At 35.4% G+C, this 21,918-nt stretch overlaps 1 protein-coding gene across 1 annotated transcript; it reads right to left on the bottom strand.

The window, feature by feature from the left end:
* Positions 1–61: 61 nt before the first annotated feature.
* Positions 62–18,215, bottom strand: LOC120626137 (venom allergen 5-like). The gene is made up of 6 exons (XM_039893435.1): positions 18,095–18,215; positions 15,803–15,921; positions 12,104–12,185; positions 4,170–4,351; positions 1,444–1,541; positions 62–966 (listed from the first exon to the last, which is right to left on the bottom strand). Exons 1-6 carry the CDS (start codon positions 18,147–18,149, stop codon positions 864–866), a joined length of 639 nt encoding a protein of 212 aa, XP_039749369.1. The 5' UTR covers positions 18,150–18,215; the 3' UTR covers positions 62–863.
* Positions 18,216–21,918: the final 3,703 nt, after the last annotated feature.

Here is a 21,918-nt window from a genome sequence, read left to right as displayed (position 1 = left end):
GTAGGTAAAAATATGAAACAATAAAACGAATTTTGATGTTTGATATTATATTTAATGAAGCATATAATGTTTTGTATATGTTGATATAATGTTATGAACAATATTTTATGGCAATTTAGGTAATTTAAAATACTATGTAATTAATAAATTAGCATAAAAAAATATTTTAATTCAATGGTTTGCGGTCTATTTTTCTTTGCCCTAACACTAACTTTAATATCAAACTAACAACGACGGTCAGTATTTAAAAGTCAATTTTATAAATATAAAATGTCCTATTTATCTACACTGAACATGTGAACATGTGGAAAACGTGCAAGTGTCATCGCGGGGTTCTATCTATTTAAGTTGGTATATATTTATATTTTTTTATGTATGAAGTAGGTAATAATAGAAGCATCCTCACATAAACTGTGTCGTTTCTAAGGATGGCGTACGTCGTGTTTACCTAAGTCTAGCGATCCGCCATGACAGCTGAAACGTGTTGACGTCTGAAATTCAAAATTATGACGTCACTTCTACTTTCTACTACTAAACATATCTAATTTTGTACCGCCTGAACTTCGAAAATCTATGCGTTAGATTAATCTTTAGCTATGGAACAAGGTCTTACTAAAGCTATAATTTGCCTATGACGTCACGAGTGCGGCCATGACACCCGGAGGGAGTTTTCGCGGGAAATATTTTTTTAAATATAATTTGCAACTTTTATCAACGAAACCTTTGATTTCTGTAAAAATAAGATATTTTTGGATACAATAAATAACTCCGAACTTAATAGGGAAGTTTAAAAAAAATAGTGATCATGCCTATAATAAGGACAGTAAATATATAACGTTAAGTTAACATGGAAGATTAAAACATTAGCAGCTGTCCCCATAGATTTGGTCGCAGTCGTTGACGTTGCACGACAATTCGTTGCTGGCGCCGTTATCTTTGTATGGTGGCTGGCCCAAGTAGTTGCCGCTGTAACAATTAATAGCTGATTAAACGAGCTTACCGGTAAGTGAAGTTCAATCATGTAGAAGCTCGTCCTACAGAGTACTAATCCTGAAATATTAATAAACAGTGATATTTAAAAATTATATCCCCCGATTATATTCCCTGACAGGGGATATAATTAACGTGTCCATTATAAATCACGGGAACATGGAATAGGAGAAGTTTACCCCCGTTTATTATTACACATATATTATTTGGAAATTATATCCATATTTGTGCGCCAGTGCTTTAGGAGTTGAAAAAGCTGTGGGAGAAGATAATTTTTTATAATATCACCGGGGATATAATTGTCTCCTGCCCATGCTGAAGCATCACATAATTTAAAAAAAATCTAGCTGACGATAATTAAACTTTATGAATCATTTCATCATAGTGTTTGGGTAATGAAGACACAAACAAAAAAAACAAAAGCTATTTCTTAGTTTTACAGTTGAAGATTACCTTGGTCCGTAGTTACAAACGACGTAGTACACTTTCATCCCCTTTTCGAAGGTCTCTGATATTCCGCAACCAACGTATACCGAATTCCACCACGCCATCTACGAGTATAATAGGAAAACATTATAAAAACAAATTAAATATTAGAATGAAAAAAATAAAAATAAGATAAATAAAGAAAAAAAAGATTGGTATCTATTAGATAACAGTAAAATGTAAAGACCCATTGTAAAGACTCATTTACTGACTTGAGTCAGGTTGCGTACTATCTTCCTATCCTAAGTAATATTATTATTACTATTATCTATATATATAAAAGTGAAAGGTTACTAACTGACTGACTTTAAGTTTGTAGGCTATATAGTACCTGAGATTTCGTGATCAGTGAATCAGTCAGTCAGTGACCTTACGCTTAATCAAGTATTACCACTTAAGTATTAGTACTTGATTAAGATTACGCTTAATCTTAATCAAGTACTAATACTTAAGTGGTAGGCAAAAGGCAACGCGGAACCGAAAAAGGAAACCTTCTAACTTATCTTGGACCACGCTTAAGTCTGCAGCTCGCGATAGGTCTGGATGAAAAAATTAGTTGCACCATCAGGTGTTGAAGGACTCAAAGAAGAAGAAGTATATTTACGTGATTAAAGTTTTTAAAACAATGGGAGATTGTAGCTCCCCCGTAGGTTTATTACTCTTGTATTATTCTCGTACCAAAGATTTGCATATTTATTTAATCAGCTAACAGATAACAGAACCACCGGTATCTCTTTCTCAAATTTATTTAGGACAAAATTAGATAAGGCAAGATTATGAATGTATAATATAACGTGCGTACTAATTAAAATGGATAGACTAGCGGTCGACTGCAATCACACCTGATAGTTACCTAACGCCCGTTTTCACTAACGCCTAGCAAGGCAACCTACACGTAATCTAAGTAGATTCCTAGGCATACATCAACTGTTCACAATTAGTTGTCACCTAAGAGTTGGTAAAACGTTTTCTTTCTTTAGATGTCGCCTAAATCATTAGGCAGGATTTAGGCAATGCCTAGGTTTAATGAAAACGGGCATTAGTGACGATACAGCCTATGATGCTGCCTATTCACTCTTGATTTGGGAGTCATACCTGTTATAACAAGATCAAGCAGTGGGGAAACTCAATAAGACATGGAAAGATATGAGGATAACCAAAATCACTAAGATTCGACTCATGAGGTGCCTTGTCTTTCTAATATTTTTATACGGTGCGGAGACCTGGTCACTTAGACTACAAGACCGCTCTACAGATGTGGTGCTGACATTCCGCACCAACAATTCCATTTTAAAAGAACTGAATATAAAGGAAAGACTCGTCGACTGTGCAGTTACGAATATTAAAGTTTTCTGGCCACATCGCAAGAATGAGGGGTCGATGGAACGATTGGTGGTGCAAGGACAGGTTAAAGAAAAAAGAGCAAGAGGCCGGTCACCTACTCGCTGGACAGATACTGTGCAATCGTTGATCCAGACAACTGTGGTGGCATGCTTCCGACACGCTACCAACCTCCAAAAATGGGGAAGACTCGCACAGGAAGCCGTGCGATCCAATAATGCCTAACGCCATGCAATTCATCTCAGCAGCCACGACCACTCTGCCAAGAGTGACTACTAAAAGAATACGTATTACATATAATATTACAAGGGGCTGGGAAAATGAAAGACGGAAGGCTATTCCATTGTATCATTGTAGATAAATGTGCTATTTAACATTATATGTTAAATATCAATTTTATAGCACATTTATCTGCAATTTTATTATAATTCACATTTAATAAAGACAGCGTGACCGAAAAGATTAATTCGACGTCAATAAATTTTAATGAAATTATTTTGTTGATACATGTCATATCTAAAAATTTTAAAAGATATGCTACTATAATAAGACTATTTGATTGTTATGTGCGAAGCAAAGTTGAATATTTTTGCACAGTCTGGTCACCGTACACTGAAATTTATATTAAGAGGATTGAAAGAATACAAGAACGATTTTTGCGACTGCTCTCTTATAGATTCGATAGAAATCTTCATAATTATACAGACAGGCTTATTTATTTTAAAAAGCAAAGTCTTGAACATAGACGAGAGCTGTTGTCAATGACATTCTTATTTAATTTGTTTAACAATGGCGTTTATTGTCCTGAACTGATTCACAGATTTGCGATTAGAACACCGCGCACAAACAAACCTCGGGTTCCTTTTTTTTTTTAATTTAATTTGAATTTGAATTTTAATTCTATTTAATGTTTTAACATTATAACCTTATTAATTAGTAAAATATTTTTAGACATTTATTTTGTAATGCAGTTATATATAAAATGTAATTAATTTTGAAATTATTTGTAAACTTTGTGAAAAGCTGAACATTCACTTTTAACACATTAAATAAATAAAGGAACTTTTCTAAGTAACGCTAACTCACCGGTTATGAAACTATTTAGGTACTGTGCAATGAGACACATAAAATTATTCGAGCCATTACAGCCGACTAACGAGAAAACACAAAATTTTGAAGGTTAATTTAAATAGGCACTGGGGTATGCAGAAGGGTCTGTGCGAGAGTGTTAATTAAACATGAAATCATAAAATTTCTTTACAGAACCGCAAAAAAGTGCGGAAATGAAAAAAAAGGACAGCGATAATTCCTCAAAAAGCCACTAGGTCCAATTCGCAGAAGAGTATTGTTACCTGAGTATAATGTCCTATAGGTCCATTCGAGCCTTGGAAGTGCTCGATTTTGAGAGGTCCATACTCGAAGTCCTTGTACTCGTTGAACCAGGCTTCCATTGCAGAATCAACGTTGATTTCCCAGTTCATGTCGGAGTTGCCAGCGTAGTAAATATTCTCCCCAGTGGAGAATCTGCCTGACGCTACGGATTAAAGTTTGAAATTAGTATTAAGTAATTTCTTTTTTTTTAAATCGACTACAGTTCTACTGTTTCACACATATATTTCAAAAACGCGGGAAATATTATAGGCAGAAGTGTGATCGCAATAACAGGTGTCTAGTATCTATTCTCTCACTCTTATAGTCCGATGGGACGGCAAATCCGACAGTACCGCAAAGAGCTCAGGCGCAATTCCACAACAAACCCTCGAAGGTTGCACGTTACCTATTGGTCCAGTGGCGTGCACAGGAATTTGTACCAGGGTAAGCACAAAGTAGTAAAATGGCATAAAATCTCAAAATCCTCCTCAATTGCCAGTTTTATGAAAGTTTTAGGGTATGCAGTGCTTTTGTGCATGTATGAAGTGCACGCCACTGGTAATATCATGCCGCCGAAAATGAATATAAAATATTATGAATATTAAACTCATACCGTGCCGGAAGCTAAATCGCTTTGCGGTAATTGATCGCGTGGTGAATAAACACGGCAACTAGAGAAAACCGGAAAAATTTAGAAACGATACGTTTCCCAATAGCCGTTGCTGGGAGTCGAAGCCGGTACTTTCACCTTCATTACACCTCTTTTCTGCATTGAACGGCTATTGAAAACTGTGTACGTATTGCCAGGACGTTTAAAAAAATAGCCGCGTACGAATTATCATCACTAACATCGGGAGTTTATATAATATAATAAATCTTAATTGATGGATTTTTTACAATAATTAAAGTGCTAAGGTAAATACTTACCTACTATTTATGACCAAATTATACTTAATTTTACAAACTTTCATCATCTATTGTATTTAGCTTTTAAGAGGTTTCAGGTTGAAGAAATATTTTTTGTTGATGTCCAAGCCCTCTCTAAATTAGTACTTTCAAATGCGTACATTTATCTACGCACCTCAGTTGCGTTTACACGTAGAAAGACAAGCAAAAGTTGTCCCTATATTTTTGATGCTATAAAAGCAAAGAACCCGAGTAGGTACGGGAAATAGATTTCAAGTAGGTATGGTTTAGATATTTTTTAATACATAACATTATTTAATTTCATAATACATTACATAGGGAGGTACATTATTAAACTCGACAAATTATTTTATCACAAATATTTTAATTATTTGCGTATCTTTATACAGTTCAAAGCTCATAACCAAATGATATTTATCGTAACGTCACAGTCGGAACGCAAAGAGGAAGCCATCGACACCCCAATCAATAAAATTGGCCCAATAGAGGCATGTAATATGAAATATAAAAATTACCTACTCTTCCGTAGGTACTCGGGTTATACAATGCTTATCAAATAATGTTTATATAAGTCATCGAAGTAGTTCGTTTATGAAAAGTAAATAGTTACATCAAAAAATAAATATGCACTTAGCCAACACTTAAATATGCAATTTCTGAATTTATTAGTTGTACGTAGATACCATATATTTCTATACAATACATTCTACAAACCTATATATATATATATATATATATATATATATATAATAACAACTACCTATGTCAACTAAATTAAATTTTTACAAATAATATTTTATTTCATGAAAAATAATCTTAAAAATTAAACATTAACTTTGATACATTATATTGAAGCTAATGCCAAACAGCGGCGTGAAACTTGCGTCCTCTGTGACGGCCTGTCAAACAAAACATGTTTGAAACCTCGAGTGTGGTGAGACAGACAATATTATATTGCGCGGAATAGGTATATACATTTTTTATTGAAATGGCTAATATGGGCACTGGATAATATTCATAGGAACTATGTAATTAAATATTGTCTCTGAACTATGCAACAGATTGAAAACAAATGGATAATACCTAAAAATTAGAGTGAGACGACGTAATTTTTTTCTATCGATAAAATTTCATAAAAAATTATTTCTAAAATTTCTTCATGTACTTTCACTTCTATACTGTGTGTTATTTCATCCAAAGACTCCTTTTCTTAAGGAGAAGTTTAAATTTCTTGGAGTGCAGTCTGAACTTAGATCCTGTAGTGGCCTAAGCGTAAAGAGATATTACATAGCGGCAAAAAATATAGTCCAAATATTAAACATTTACACAGTTAAGTAGTAGTAGTAGGTATCTATAATTATTGAAAAATATGTTCACGCTATCTGTATTTGAATGTAGAATCCGCGATAAGCAGGATAATTCGTATAGTGTATTTTATTTTAACTTAATTTTTTATACCCAACTCTCTATAAACCATAAACATCTCCATAACAACGCACTCTACGTAAGTTTTTCTTCAATACCATAGTCTGGACTCTAGTTATCGGAGATTATAAAATTATTGCATCCCTAAAAAAACATTTCATGATGCTAATTGTGTTCTACCTTCATAAATCTTTAAACTCAACTGAATCGACAGGCCTGTCACAATAGTCTCAACACAAATCATCACAATAGTTATCAAACGCTTTTTCGAAAAAAACGCCAAAGCTCTAACCGCCAAACCAACCTTTAAAACGCTAGTTTTTAAACAGATGAAGACGAACCGCTTGTCTATTATTTCAAATACATTAAATACAAAAAGAGAAATTATGTCTTCGAAAAGGTGTTGAATACTTCATTAAAAAATCTAAAGTTGATAAATAGGTCATATGAAATACTCGTATTCATTAAATTGTATTGGAAGAATATGGTTTTTGATTATAACCGTGGTTAAAGCCTTCAGGCGGAACAGGTTCACTAGAAATGTTCTTCTATCCAGGGTCAATGCAGACGATGCGATCGTAGGATATTGGCACCGGTGCTATTTTTTTCTAAGGAGAACAGTACTGTCAAATTTATACTGACCTCTTTAGAAAAAGAAACACAAGTGCCGAGAAATGAGTTTTGCCGAGAATCTGAAAACTTTGCATTTCAGTTTATTATAAGAAAATAAGTATATATTTAAAAATGTTGAAAAGAAGAAGGTTTTCAGTCCGAAGCATATTTTAAAAACGAAATAAATACCATTAAGTGAAATTACCTATAGAGCAACAAAAAATGATTTGCTTACAACATAAGCTACACGCATGTCTTACACGAGATACGTAGGTCTCAAATTAGCTTCAATAATAAAAATAATTTCGACTTTGTAAAAATACCAAGTGATAAAAAGCTGAATCTCCAACCTTTACGCACGAGAAGGTAAATCTTGCTGGTAAAGTTTATTTTAAAACGATATCGACCAAATGAAGTAGCTAATATTTTAACAAATCTCATTAATGCCTGTCAAACTACTTATTGGAGAATAAACCTATTTTAGCTTTAGTACATAACCAATATAATACGACAGCGCTCCACAAAAGTAACGACATGGAATGTGATTGTGAATTTTTTAGATTTAATTAACACGTAGATTGATGCCATATGCAACTGTAAAAGGCGATACAGTCCCATTGTATTAAAATACATTTGTACGTATTTTTAAATAATAAGTATAGCAATTTTTATTCAATTTACACGGATGGTTGTAAAGGCTTTGAAGCTGGATTGACAACTGTAGATACTCAATCAAAAATTCAATTAAATTACTAGCTAGTACAAATATGTGAATAGTGCACTTTGAATTAATAGTCATAGCGGAAGCTGTTGATTGTTAATGGTTCTTGGCAAATATGTGATCCTTACGTGCTCCCCAACATATTTTAAAATATACTAAAGCTGTTTTTCGTGGAATACTAACGGTAAACTAATAGCTCATGATATCATTAAGTCTATACAGAAAATTAGTTCTGTTAAATAAAAACGTACATTTTCAGTAGATCCCGTCCCACATAGATCAGCCGGGTAACGTGGAAGTCGATCGCTTAGCCAAATAAGCATCGCATTGCGACTTAACATACGATAGGCTTCCTAATTTTAGTTATCTAACGTACATACGTTACGTTACGTTACGTTACGTTACATTAAGGAAAAGAGTTTTGATATGTGGTAGGTACACTGCGATCACAGATCTCTTAGTAAGGGCATTTGGTATAAAGCCATCCAAACATCTCTTTCTCGGTCTCAGTGGCTTGCTGGCGCTAAATTGAGAAGAGGTGATATTGTCATGTCTGCCTTGAGCCCTTCGCTCCAGGCACATCCCCCTAAATGGATTTGTACACCTAGTGAGAGAATCTGCCTCGGCTAGGTGCATGCTATCTAGGTTATTTATCACATTTTAGTGGAACGGAAATTGGATGCCTATAACACTGTTTTGTCGCATCCTTAATCCTCCGATGAAAGTGGCATATTAGGAATTGAACAAACCCTCAATAAAATTTAAGAAAAAAAAAACGACACTTGCGAGTAAGATTAACACCGAAAGTTGTACAAGTATGTTACAAATAAACGTACCTTTTTGTAATAGTTATTAAGTTAAACCATTTTACGACTTTCTAAAATAAGTATACAAGTTAAAAATTAAAAATTGATTTTTTTTATTCGGTTCATTAATTACAATGATTGCCTAAACAAATGAAAACGATGATCCTGGATACGTAAATACTGTGCCCGAGCTGGTAATCATCGCCCTCCATAAATAAAAACAGAGTTCCACAGTTCTAGCAAACAGAGGGAATATTAAGTTAGAGACATGAGGTAGTAATTTTCCTTTATCTTATAATAACAAATCAAACATTATGTATTTCAGAATTTTCGCTTAGCTTACTTCGGAAAACATAAGGGAGGAGTGGTAGTTTTTTATTTTTACGATAATTCTATATAAGTACGTTTCCGAACCTTTAAATTACGTACCTACTTCCGTATTATGATAGCACGCTTAATTTAGTAACCCCTCGTTGCTCTGTCTACAAACTCTACAATAATATTTGTCACAGATTTTTTGCTTTGCAAACTTCGAAGATGAAGTCCCGCACTATATCTACGTCTTGGTTGGTGTTTGTTTTATGGATGTTTTCAGGATGATTATAAAAAAGCAAAGTAAAACTCCTTTTATTTAAGTGCCCACCAATTTAAACTCTCGAGTCACCCGATTTTCTCTTATTTGTAAATAAAAATATTTTCATTCAAATTGAAATCAAAGTAAACAAGCATTATATCTATAAAAAATTATTATTTTCAGAACTCTACATGAAAAGAACAGGCTGTGCGTTAAATGCGATTTTATTTTCTTTGAATCTTTTTAGGGATCCCAATTTTAGGGTTTGAAGGGGTCGGAAGGTTTTTGTAAAATCTTTCGTACAAGTAGTTTACCCCTAGAAAGCCCATTCTCTTCAGCCATGAATAATGTATCTTATGAGTTCAGGTAGATTATATCTAGATTTATCAATCTATATTTAATAATATAGCCTTTAAATGTGGAATGCGTAGCAACATTTTTGATATTAAAATACAGTTCGAACAAGATATCAAGATATTCTAGGAAAACTAATCGACCAGTATGAGAAAAACCACTATATGGCACAAAAATAAAAAAATATTTTCTTTGCTCTATGTAACCTAAACGTAATTTCATGAAACGGGCGTGAATAAATAGGAAACAGGCGATCGTCCCACTTAAAAATACGGGTTAATGCGTTGCACACGTAATAAAGAACAAATTTGAATATTAAAACAAGTAAGAAGGAATTAATGGCTTGTCAGTAGATATATGTTCGCAACGCTGATATCGATCCGTTTAACGCAGGCGCTATAACAAAAGCAAGTCCTAATAAACTATTTCTATTACTGAAGCTGTTTAAAAACGACTAAACAAATAATTATGGCACCATATAAAGTCCAATCTCCATCGAATAAAAGTAACACGCAAATCGCTCGATCGCATATAACTGAAACCCTCTTCTTCTTTGTCAACCATATTGAAAAACGAAAAAAAAAAAACCTTTTGTATTGAAAATCTTGCAAGTAAATGTTCAAAACTTACCCTATACACGGTATTTAAAATAACACTACACATTGGAACTGTAAAAAAGGTAAGAGGTGGGTTGACGATAAGAAATATTTAGACAATGGAGTCAGGGATCGATAGCGGGACATTGCATGAAGGTAGGATCACGGCGGCGAACGTAAATGCGCGACCTTCACCGATCCCTCATCCCTGAAACCTGCAGCAGGACGCACTGCGCCGCTGCAGGTTGTGTTGCAAACAATAAGATTTTATTTCCCCCATATTTTTTAATAGATCAATTTTACTACATCCCTACAGATTTGTTGCATTAAAGAAATGAACACCTTAAATAGACCATTCATTTTAGATATTTCCCAGAAATGTGGGTAAGAACTGGTTCCAATTCTCTAAACTTAACTAAACTGAGATGATATATATACTTTTATATATATGCCTTTAATACACAACGTTGTGAAATGATTTAAACCTGTCAATTTAGTTAAGGTTAGAGTTTTTTGTACGAGCACAACTTTTTGTACAGCAACTTCGGTTTAATTAGGAAAAATTCACTTCCATCTGATTTTCATAGTGGCGGAAAATAAAATATTACCTACTTCAATTTAATATTAAGAACATATTGCTAAAGAAATGAAAACGTGTCTTGTAATTCTTTGATTTTTTTTAGGTTTAATTTCTTACGACAGGTTATTTATATTCCCAGAGAAAAAAATAAATAGATATGTATTAACAATAATGAATAGTATTAACACAATCATCGACCCCCCCTAATTTAATGAAAATTCAAAGTAAGCAAGAATGAGAAAGGAGGGATATTTTCTACGCAATATTTGTTCAGATACAGATTCATTATTCTTAATTTTGTTTATGAAATGGGGTGCCAATAAATTGATGGATATCAAAATTAATTAATAATTTTGTGGATGACAATGATTGACTGATTTATTCCACCTTTAACTGTTTCACGTGTACTTTTCTCTGTTATACAATGTCTTTACGTATAAGAAATTGGTTTTTAAATTTAGAAAAACATATTTGAATGTTGGTGCCATGAAATTTTAACACGCAAAAATTATTTCTCCCACAAAATCGAAACCCAAATAATACCCTAGGCATGAGGAAACTTTGAGGAAAATACCTCAAGCTGGGAACATTATTTCGTCTGCCGCACAGCTGGTGTGTGCTGTATAAATTTGATATTATGGTCTGTCAAATTGAACATGGGTCGTTTTTAGGTACCTACTTATGTAAAGACTTGATTCTTTTCTATGTTTGTATGAAATAGATTAAGTTAAAAACTGCTATATGTTTTTTTATTCCAGTAATAATAAGACTTAGATTTTAGATGAAATAACGTTATTTTTAAAGTAAGCCGGGAGAAAGAACGATACTGAACTTCCTCGAGTAAGTAGTTCGCCGGAAGTACATAAATATAAATACCTACTATGCGCCAAAACATAGGTGCTGGTTGTTAGTAGATTTACAAAAAGTCCGCATCATTATATACCTCCTAAAGGTTAATTAGGGGCTGAAAGTTTATATGTTTGAGCGCGCTGACCTCTGGAACGACAAGTCAGATTTCTAAAATCGTTTTTGCATCTTATAGCCATATTCACCCATATGGGGTTAAATAGAGGATGAAAGTTTGTATTACAGTTATTATATGCTATTTTATATCAGTCTACGACCGTTGGGGGCCGAGCAAGCGAATTATTACCGTAGTCAGACGATGCGATATATTGTGCAGAAGAGCGGTTTGGGATATTAACCAACTTGTACCATGACGAATTTGAGTGGAATTAGATAAGTTTGTTCATATATATCGGAAATCTCTGGTACCCTATAAACATCTAACAATTATAACTAAAGGTTTGATATACTTACCAATACTTCTGTCGGGATTGTGCGAGAATTTGTAGTGAGACGCCCATTCTGACGCTTTAGCAGCTAGTTCATCGTCCCAGACCTAGAGTGTAATAAAATGAAGAGGATACAGTGAAATATTGGTATTTTGCGTAGAGTTTTGTTGTACAAACAACAACTCTACGCAAATTGAAGTGAACAACTCTTTTATTCGTAGTACACTGAATGCAATTTTAAACGCCACTTACAACGCACGTTTGACGCCACTGTTTGGTCTTACCTTTAGAGTTTCCCGCAATACCTACTTATAAATCGGCCTAGTATCAAAGGCGTTCATAGGGTGATCGACCATGGTTACCTACATAAGGCTGCCCTTAAGGTGCCGAGTGCTTCTTAATCAGAGTGAAATAACAAAATAAGGCGAAACTACATAGTCTCCAGCACCGACGCAATGTTGCCTGTTTATCGGTTTTTTACCGGATATACTTCGGTGAGTGTGTTCAGGAACTTCACAATCTTGTTCCCCCTTCCCCGTTTTACCACAGAACAGCGAGACACTGAGAGCGGTGGTATCCTTATGTGGTTGATATCCCATCAACACGCACGAAACGTTTTTTATCCACGTTTCTGATACGTGCCGCTAAGATGTGGAACGCCCTCCCGGTAACTGTGTTTCCTGCCACGTATAATTTAAGTACCTTCAAGGCTAGAGTGAATAGGATTTTTCTAGGCAAGCGTGCTCCAACCTAGACCTCATCATTGCTTTCTAACGGGCATGATTGTCGTCAAACGCTAGCCTATCGTTAATAAAAAAAAAAAAAAAAATAGCTCTAACTATTTTTGAGCATCGAAAAATCGATGCCTGCATTTTCAGCTAGTACTAGTCCCACTGCTTGAGACAGGCCGCAGAAGTATTGTCTTGAATTTTGTTGTTTGATATGTATTTCTTAACAGTCACTCCCTATTGGACACTGGAACTTTTAAGGATCCCTCGGACTGCATTCCAAACCAACAATTCCATTTTTAAAGAACTGTTGAAGTATCAGTTGTGTATATTGAAATTTTTTGGCCACATCTCCAGGAATGAGGTGTCGATTGAATGATTGGTTGTACAAGGAAAGAAGACAGGTTTAAGGCAAAAAGGGAAAGTGACCGCCCAGCTGGTCACCTACCCGATGGACAGATACGGTGAGTTTGTAGACCCAGACAACTGTGGGATGCTTCTGACACGCTACCTAAAATGAGAAGACTCGCGCGGGAAGCCGTGCGATGATATGAAGCCTAACGCCATGCAAGGTATGACGGTCGTATGGCTCAGTTTATAGCGATCCTGCTTTCTGAATCTGAGGCCGTGGGTTCGATTCCCACAACTGGAAAATGTTGTGATGAATATGAAAGTTTTTCAGTGTCTGGGTGTTTATCTGTATATTATATGTGTTTATGTATATTACTCATAAAAAATATTCATCAGTCATTTTAGTACCCATAACACAAGCTACGCTTACTTTGGGGCTAGATGGCAATAAGTGTATTGTCGTAGTATATTTATTTATTTATTTAATTCATCTCAGCAGCCACAACCACTCTGTCAAGAGTGCAAGACTAAGAAGAGAGATTTTTGAGAATATTTCTGACCAAATGGTTATCCGCTTTACGCAAGTTAGTCAATTTTCTTTTCGATACTAAAAAATGTCAAAGTTACCTCATGCTAAAATTAAAAATTAAGTAAAATAAAACAAAAAAACTTTTATGTAGAAATTACTGATAAAGTATTATTTTCGTGAGGATATTCTTTTATTATTTATTTGATACCGATATTTCCTTCAAGTGCATTTGAAACCACTTAAATAACTATTAAAAAAATTACTTTAATCTTTTTTCAAAAAATCGGTATAACCCTAATCGGTAAAACCCATATTAATGTATAGCTGACATCAATACAAAGTATTTCTTAACGACGATATGTTTTAATACTCTTTGGATACGTTTTTAATTAGGTTTTTTTTTATTTCAATTATAACTCTATTAGATAACTGCTAGCAACAATAGTTAAATTTTGTTAGCTTAGATATATTTCTTTAACGATCTGTGAGATTTTGCCACATACAATTATTTTTTATCTTCTCTTCTCCTTCTCAGTTGTTGCGCTCTTGTTTTGCACATACATTATAAGTTGGCGAGCGCTATACAGGCGAGCGTTAAGGATAAATAGCCCGGATTAAACATAAAATATAAACAACGCTTTGGTTTTGAGGTTATTAAGAATGTATCGTCAACGCTAATACCCACAGTAATCAACCAATTATCGCCCCACTACAAGACACGAGTCTTCTCTCAGAACGATAAGGGTTTAGGCACAGAACTAAGAACATACAGAATCCGTGTACAAAACTAATATTGAAGCATCAAAAATCACTCCACTTTAGTAGTGTTTCTCAAACAAACGGTTAATCATTTAGCAGTTGAACGTAATTATTTTACCTCTAATGTTGTGAACGTTTAAAAAATAAATTTGAGCTAGAAACATTCCGCGGGTGTAAAGTGAGACGTGGGCGGGACGTTTTCACTAATTTAAGACACAAAACACTGCATACAATTATGCCTGAATGAGGATTCTTCGAAGGATAGTTCTTAATTCTGTTGGTTTAGGTCGTATTCTACCACGCTGGCCAAATGCGGTTATATATAGATATGGAGATGATCACAGACATGCAGGTTTCCTAACGGTGTTATTTCAACTGCCAGAAATTAAAAATAACTCCGAAAAGTTCAAAAAGCGTGCCGGGGTTCGAAGTAGCCACCGAAGTTCTAACCTCTAGGCTCATCGCAGCTCACAAACTTACGGTAATACTACTATCCTACTAATATTATAAATGTGAAAGTGTGGATTTTGTTTACTCAAGCAGAAACGGCTGAACGGATTGAGATGAAATTTGGCATGCATTTAGCCTTTGACATGGAAAAGAACATAGGCTACCTTTTATCTCGAGAGCTAAGGCGCGGGAAGACAGCATTGAAATTTGGTGTGCTATGGAAAAGGACATGTACAGATCTCTCAAATAGTTCCCGTGGTAGGATTAAATTTTTTTAACCCGCGAAGCTTTAGACCCAATTCTGAAGTCCATGCAGACGAAGTCGCGTGCAGAAGCTAGTAAGAAATCTCTCTCTCTGGTCGTTCCTTCATCACTGAAGATCGTGGTCCTGGTGAGATCTCAACTTCGCGTTGGTAAACTGTCTCCATCGGCTTCTGTTGGAGGCCATTTTGGCGATTTGATAGAAGCGGTCCGAATTTGATTTTTTCAACTGGTCTGCCCATCTTGTTGGGGACCGGCCTCTAGGTCTTTTGCCTTCGGTGTTGCCCGTAACTATAATTTTTTCCAGGCTATCATACCTCCGCCGCATTATGTGCCCGAAATAAGAAAGCAAACGTTGATAACATATAGACGAAAGTCGAACACTAACTCCTAGCTGCGCCAGGATAGACACATTTGTGCCTCCAGCACTACATCTCGAACGCGTCTATTCTTTGCCTTTCTCTTGCTTTGATGGTCCACGTTTCCACTCCGTACCGTACATGAATGTAGGGAAAAGCAAGGCACGGACCAAGCGGCTCTTAGTGTTTAATGTACTTAGTAAGGAATAAGTATCTATTAATTCATAGGTGTTTATGAAAGAATTGCATACCTATATATGAATTTGAATTAGAATTTGCATATTTACCACTTGTCCCATATCAGAAGCAGCGGGCTGGTTTGGGATTTCCCCCTTGGCGAGTCGTAAACGACGTGAATTATGCCCATCCACAAAGTCACGTACTTGACTGCATGTCAGTTGTAACACTGAAGAGAAAATAATTATAAGACAAAAAAATCGATGAGAGAAGAAAAACAGAAAACGAGTGTGAGAAAGAGAATTGGGAATTAAAAAATTCTGAATTTTGTTTGGTCTGGTGGCAGTCCCCGTTTTTTGCTAGTTGCCATTCGACCGACAAAGCCGAAAGATTTAGCGTTCCGGTACGATGTCGACTAGAAACCGATAAAGAGTACCTATTGGCGTACTATAACTGCCATACCTTAGCCCGCTATCTTCTTAGACTGCATCATAATTCAACACTTAAGTACCATAAGGTGAGATTGCAGTCAAGGGCGTGGATGAATGAAGAAAAAAAAATTAAAATAACCCGACTGGTGTGTGGAGTCAGATGTGTTTATCGAAATAAATCGATTTCTTCTCACATGATAAGCATGTAGGCATAAAGTGTAAGTCCCTACAAATAAATCATCAATAAAATGATAACACCCATACATCGTAGTAAGTATGCAATCGTACCGTTATTTTTTTCATCGATATAGGTAATTGAAGTCGTTGTTAGTTTTTATTCTTGTATTTATTAATTAACCTATTGTTTTCTAAAAAGTACCTATCCTATGACCGTCTTCTGGATGCGAGCTATCTCTGTGCCAAAATTGTATTATGATCGGTGTAGCGATTGAGCCGACAATAGTACCGAGCTTCTGGTCTAGGGGAAGGGCAAGTGCAATTTTTTTTAGAGTGCCGTCTATAATCGATAATGAAGCCAAAACTGTATTTTTTTCATTTTTGTCTGTCTGTCTGTAACTAGGCCGCTACATATTTTTTAAGAGAGTTCATACATTTCTGTTTAGACCATTAGAGGTTAAATAATTACTGTTAACTGCTATAGGAATTAAGTGTCAAACCGCCTGTTCGAGAAACACTACTAAAGTGCAGTGGTTTTTTGATTTATTTTTAGTCCTGTCCGGTTTCTGTATGTTCTGTGGTCACACTATGAACCTACTGGATTTCCTTTCCTTTTTTGTCCGCCAAATCTTTAATTTATACTACATAATATATTTTCGTGTTTGGATCTTATATAATTGCAAAGATTTTTTTTAGAGAAAATACAACGTAACAGACGCGTGATGTAAGTTATCATAAATAGGTGCATTTATTTGATTATGAGCTAGCCTATACAATCATAAAAATAAAGAATGTTAAAAAAAATGTTACGTTGGAAAAAGTAATTTAAGTTTGGAGTTTTTTTTTTGGATTTCCGGTTTATTTAAACAACAATAATCACTATCATCCCTCTCAAAATAAAAAGAGTTTAGGCCATAGACCACAACGCTGGCCAAGTATGGATTAATAGACATTATACAGCCTTTGAAAACACAAAACTCTCAGGTAAGTATCCTTACGATGTTTTCCTTCACCGTTAAAGCAAGTGAAAATAAATTGCTTTAATTAAAAACTGTACTGTACACACTGTATCCCTCCAAAAATTTAGTGCTGCGTGGGATCGAACGCGGTCCCCCCGAAAAGGAAACCGGTACACTAACCACTAGACTAACAACGGCTCATACATAAATTTACATATTTGAAAATTGAATTTATGTCCATAAAAAAATAACAAAATTTGAAAAGAAAATGGACTGTAACAATATAAATACTAGAAGCAAAAATAAACTCGTTGTGCAGTTTACTAGGTTACATAAAATTGCTAATTCATTCAAGGGCAATTGTATATTATTTTACAACAAATTACCGAATGAAATCTTTGAGTTGTCTCTCAATAAGTTCAAAGTTTATATAAAACAGAGCTTACAGAAAAATCCTATTATAACGTTAAGGATTACTTAAGCGATAAAAAAGCTTGGGTGTGAATTGCTCTAACTACATAACTTAATTTAAATTTACTGTGAGATGGTGATAACAAAAAAAAGAAAATACCCGGCTAATTTTGTTGTGGGCTCTTCTTAGACCAGGGGGCGTTTGGAACCCTCGTAAAACCTAAAGGTTTAAGTTAGCGAATGAGGTTATCACCATCCCTTTACAATTATGTAAACATATTATATGTATGAACGCTTCATAAGTGCCTGTGATAGGCCTACATAAATAAAGAAATTTTTAACAGAATTTGAATTTGAATAGTTACCAATAACCTTAATAATAATATAACTGCAAATTAAGTACGTATTAATTGGTTATACTAACCCTTTGACTGCGTAACGTGTAGCAAAAAAAGAATTAGAAACACTCGCATACCCATTGTTGATAAATATACGACTGAGGCGCGCTTACAAACGTTCGGCGTAAAATAGCTTATATACTTAACTATGACAATAAACGAATACAGAGCCGTATTGTCTACTGTATTAAGGCGTAATCCGCAATGAGAATGACTGAGACCTAAGTATTAGGCGAAGAGCTGATTAACGTTTTTTTTGTCTGCTGCAGGGCTAGCACGGGCAGGAGACAAAAATTATATCCCCTGACAAGGGATATAATTAACTCGTCCACCCGCTAAATTACGGGAATATAGAATTGGAGAAGTTTATCCCCGTTTATTATTACACATATATTATTTGGATATTATTTCCACTTGTGCGCCAGTGCTCTGAGGGTTGATAAAGCTGTGGGAGAAGAAACATTTATATCCTATCCCCGGGGATATAATTGTCCACTGCCCATGCTAGCCGTGCTGGAAGGCTTCGGCCGTGGCTAGTTACCACCCTACAAAGACGTGTGGATGATGTCACTTAGTAGCACTAGTAGCTAACTTGTAGTGATATAAAAAATAATGAACACAGCGTCGATATTCTAGCACCAGATGTTGGACTCATAGCTTAAGGTGACAGCATCTTAAAAGCTGTGTCCAACCCTTTGCCACTTCAGCATTACAACGTTCTAAATCAGGAACCTAATTATTATGTATGTCGTTAAGACTTATTATTTCTATATCCCATTTGATAATATATACGATCTATCTAAATCAAGTGTTTTTTATCTATATAAAATGACGTTCTGGTTTCGTAAAATTAAGTAGATTAAAAAAAGTATTTTTAAGTACTTAACTTTTAAAACTGTTTTGTTTACTGAAAATCAAGAAAAATACTTACGCGAATCGTAGTAAAAAGACAAGTAATCAGTAGACGACTATTATACAGCTAATGTTTATGGAATTATAAACATTAGCTGTATAATACCCTTAACGAATTATTTATAATGCGAAACAATGATTATTATCATTTTAATATGAACAGCGACGCTGATAAAAGTCTAGGCACTAGAAATAACTACATTTTAGCTAAACTAATAATTAATGCAATTATAAAAAAACGTGTGTGTACGGTTTACCTATGAACACGCGATAAAAGTTATACTTCTTTGGCGTAACAAGATAAAAATCTTTTCAATAATTTTAAGTTTCGCCTTATTCTACGTTTGTGGAAAAAACGATACTAACAATAAAAAAAAGTTATTAATTACATTGAAAGTTTTATTATAACGCATTATCTAGTTATCTCATTATCGGAGAATTTTGGACAATTTAATCAATTAAATCACCTCAATGAGCCCGCAGACTTTAACAATTGAAAGTGTACACTGCCAAACCTTATGGCTAACTTCATGGTGTCGGTTTTTTGTGACGGTGTGCGCGCGCATCGTAAAAATTTACTCTCATCACTTTTCCCTAACGCGTCACGACATTAAAAAAGATGGCTGCGTTGCGATAATTAATGTAAGCACGTTAAATAATAACTAGTACGAAACGTACTACGAAAGTAGGACTTGGTCTGAGGTGTTATTTATGTGAAACAAAAATCATCATAATCGGCTCAGCTATTTTAGACAAACACTTCATCACCCTCTGGTGGCCTTTAAGTTATAGTAAAAATGTCTTTGGCCGTGCTAAGAAGTACCTAGGACCTATAGAAAGTTTGTAGATTCCTGTACAAGTTAGCCCTAGACTGCAATCTCACCTGGTGGTAAAATGGTGCAGGTAACCAGTTTGGGGTATAGCAGTTTTATTAAACCTCTACTTACCCCTAATAAATTCCTATCTCATATCTAAATACACCAAACATTCTTCGCGGAGCTCTACGGAATCTTGCCTAATAGATATTTTGACACGTTCTTGACCGGTTATTTTAAACAAAATCAGAACCTCACCCTTCAAATTCTTTGAAATTCAAGCACAATACACGAGTTCTACATTGTTATTTCTCATAACGATTATGCATGCGTCAAAATAATGTTATTTAGCACAATGTAAGATGATGGGCAAGCAAAATAAGACGACGCGAGATAGACAGCGTGCTAAATCGTGTTATGTGATACTATGGAAAACTGTAGCAAAACATGTTTTGTATTTTCTTATCTCTGCGTCACTGCGGAAAGTTGGCATGGTTCGCATTTTATCATTGCAAACCTTTTTTAATTACTGCTAGAATTTGTTTTTTTTTACGTACGTACGTAGCTATGTACAGTCCGATTCTAACTTAATGTACTTAGTCGTCAACAACTGAACCGTGTTTGATTACCTAACTTTGAGCATCGGGACAAGATTCCCAGGCAAAGACAACTGATGTCGCCAGGCGACTAAGGAAATAAAACAGACCGAGCAGCAGCGTCCTCTGTGCAACTACTACAATCTACTCTGATCACCAACTCGTCTGCCCAGCGGGCTAAACCTCCTCTAGGGAGAGCAGTGACCTTTTGTGGCTATTGAGGATGATCAATTCATCTCTAAATACCCGAATGGTCCATCGTTAGTATCACCCGATACCCGAACCCGCTAGCGGTCGATTCTTCTAGTCACTCCCGACGATCACAAGAGACGATCCGATACGACTCGGACGATCAAATGTCGTCCGACAATGTGTCGCAACTAGGTAAAACACAAGCCTTAGTACAAGATTTGCTCGCTCGCAATCGAGGACTTGTTTTCGAGTATTAAACACTTTATCGTCAAAGGAGAATGGACCTAATGCCACTCGTTTAAGTCTCAAATCCGTTCTGATTTTTGTTTTACAAACGTTCTGTAGAAAGCCCCAGCTAAAGAATTGTACATGCTAATTTGAGCTTTAGAACTATTGAACTAAGATCCATTTTAATCCGATGTACACTCAAAAACAACTCCTCGACTGTGAACTAACAAATCTTGTACTAAGGCTACTGATACTAAAAGTTGTGCTAAATTGTCGATGTTGGATGAGAGCAACTGCAGATTTTCTAGAATCTGCCTACCGAGTTGGTGGTAGGACACTACGGGCAGACTTGACGTTGTTTCAAAAGTGCTCATAGAATAAGCCTACTTGTAATAAATAAGTTTCGAATTTGTATCGAATTTTAAAAACGTATGCACAGCGTCTCCGCATACCTACTCGATTTCTGACCTCATCCGGACGAAGGTCTTATCCATTGTCACAGAGGCGTTCGGACTAAACTCTAGTCAATATACCAACAATAAGTTAAAACTTCGACCTTCAAATCGAAGAACGCTGAGCTGAGCCGCCTCGATTTCCGATATCATCCAGACGCGGGTCTTATCTACGGTCGAGGTGTTCGGAGAAAATCCTAGTCATAAAAACCCACATATAGTTCAAATTTCGAGCTGAACTGACGTCAGAGCTCTCAAAAAAGGCATTTTTGGGTAGACGTCCCCCATTCACCCCGATGTCATCGAACCCTGGGGCTCAACTCTTGTAGGGCTCGGCACGCAGGCTAGCCCTACTACAGGGCTCCCCTATTTGCTCCCAAGTGATGCAGTTGACGGTTAGCATGGGCTGGATAAATTTTTTCTCCCGGGGAAAGGACGAAATTCTATCTTCTATCACGATCAGTACAGTGTTCTTATGAGATATTTGTTCCAAACTCTTGTACTGAATAAAATTAAAATCTGTTTGGTCAATCCAATGTTGCTACATTGATATAAAATGATATACTATGACATTTCATTATCAAAGTCTACCGGCCTACTACAGGTAACTCTTACAACTTGGTAGGTCTAACAATGAGAAGGGGTTAAGGCCGTC

This window comes from Pararge aegeria, chromosome 9 (genome assembly GCF_905163445.1).
Source record: "Pararge aegeria chromosome 9, ilParAegt1.1, whole genome shotgun sequence".
Taxonomy (NCBI): domain Eukaryota; kingdom Metazoa; phylum Arthropoda; class Insecta; order Lepidoptera; family Nymphalidae; genus Pararge; species Pararge aegeria.
The sequence above is the reverse complement of the archived record's forward strand: the minus strand, read 5'-3'. Positions and strand labels throughout refer to the sequence as shown.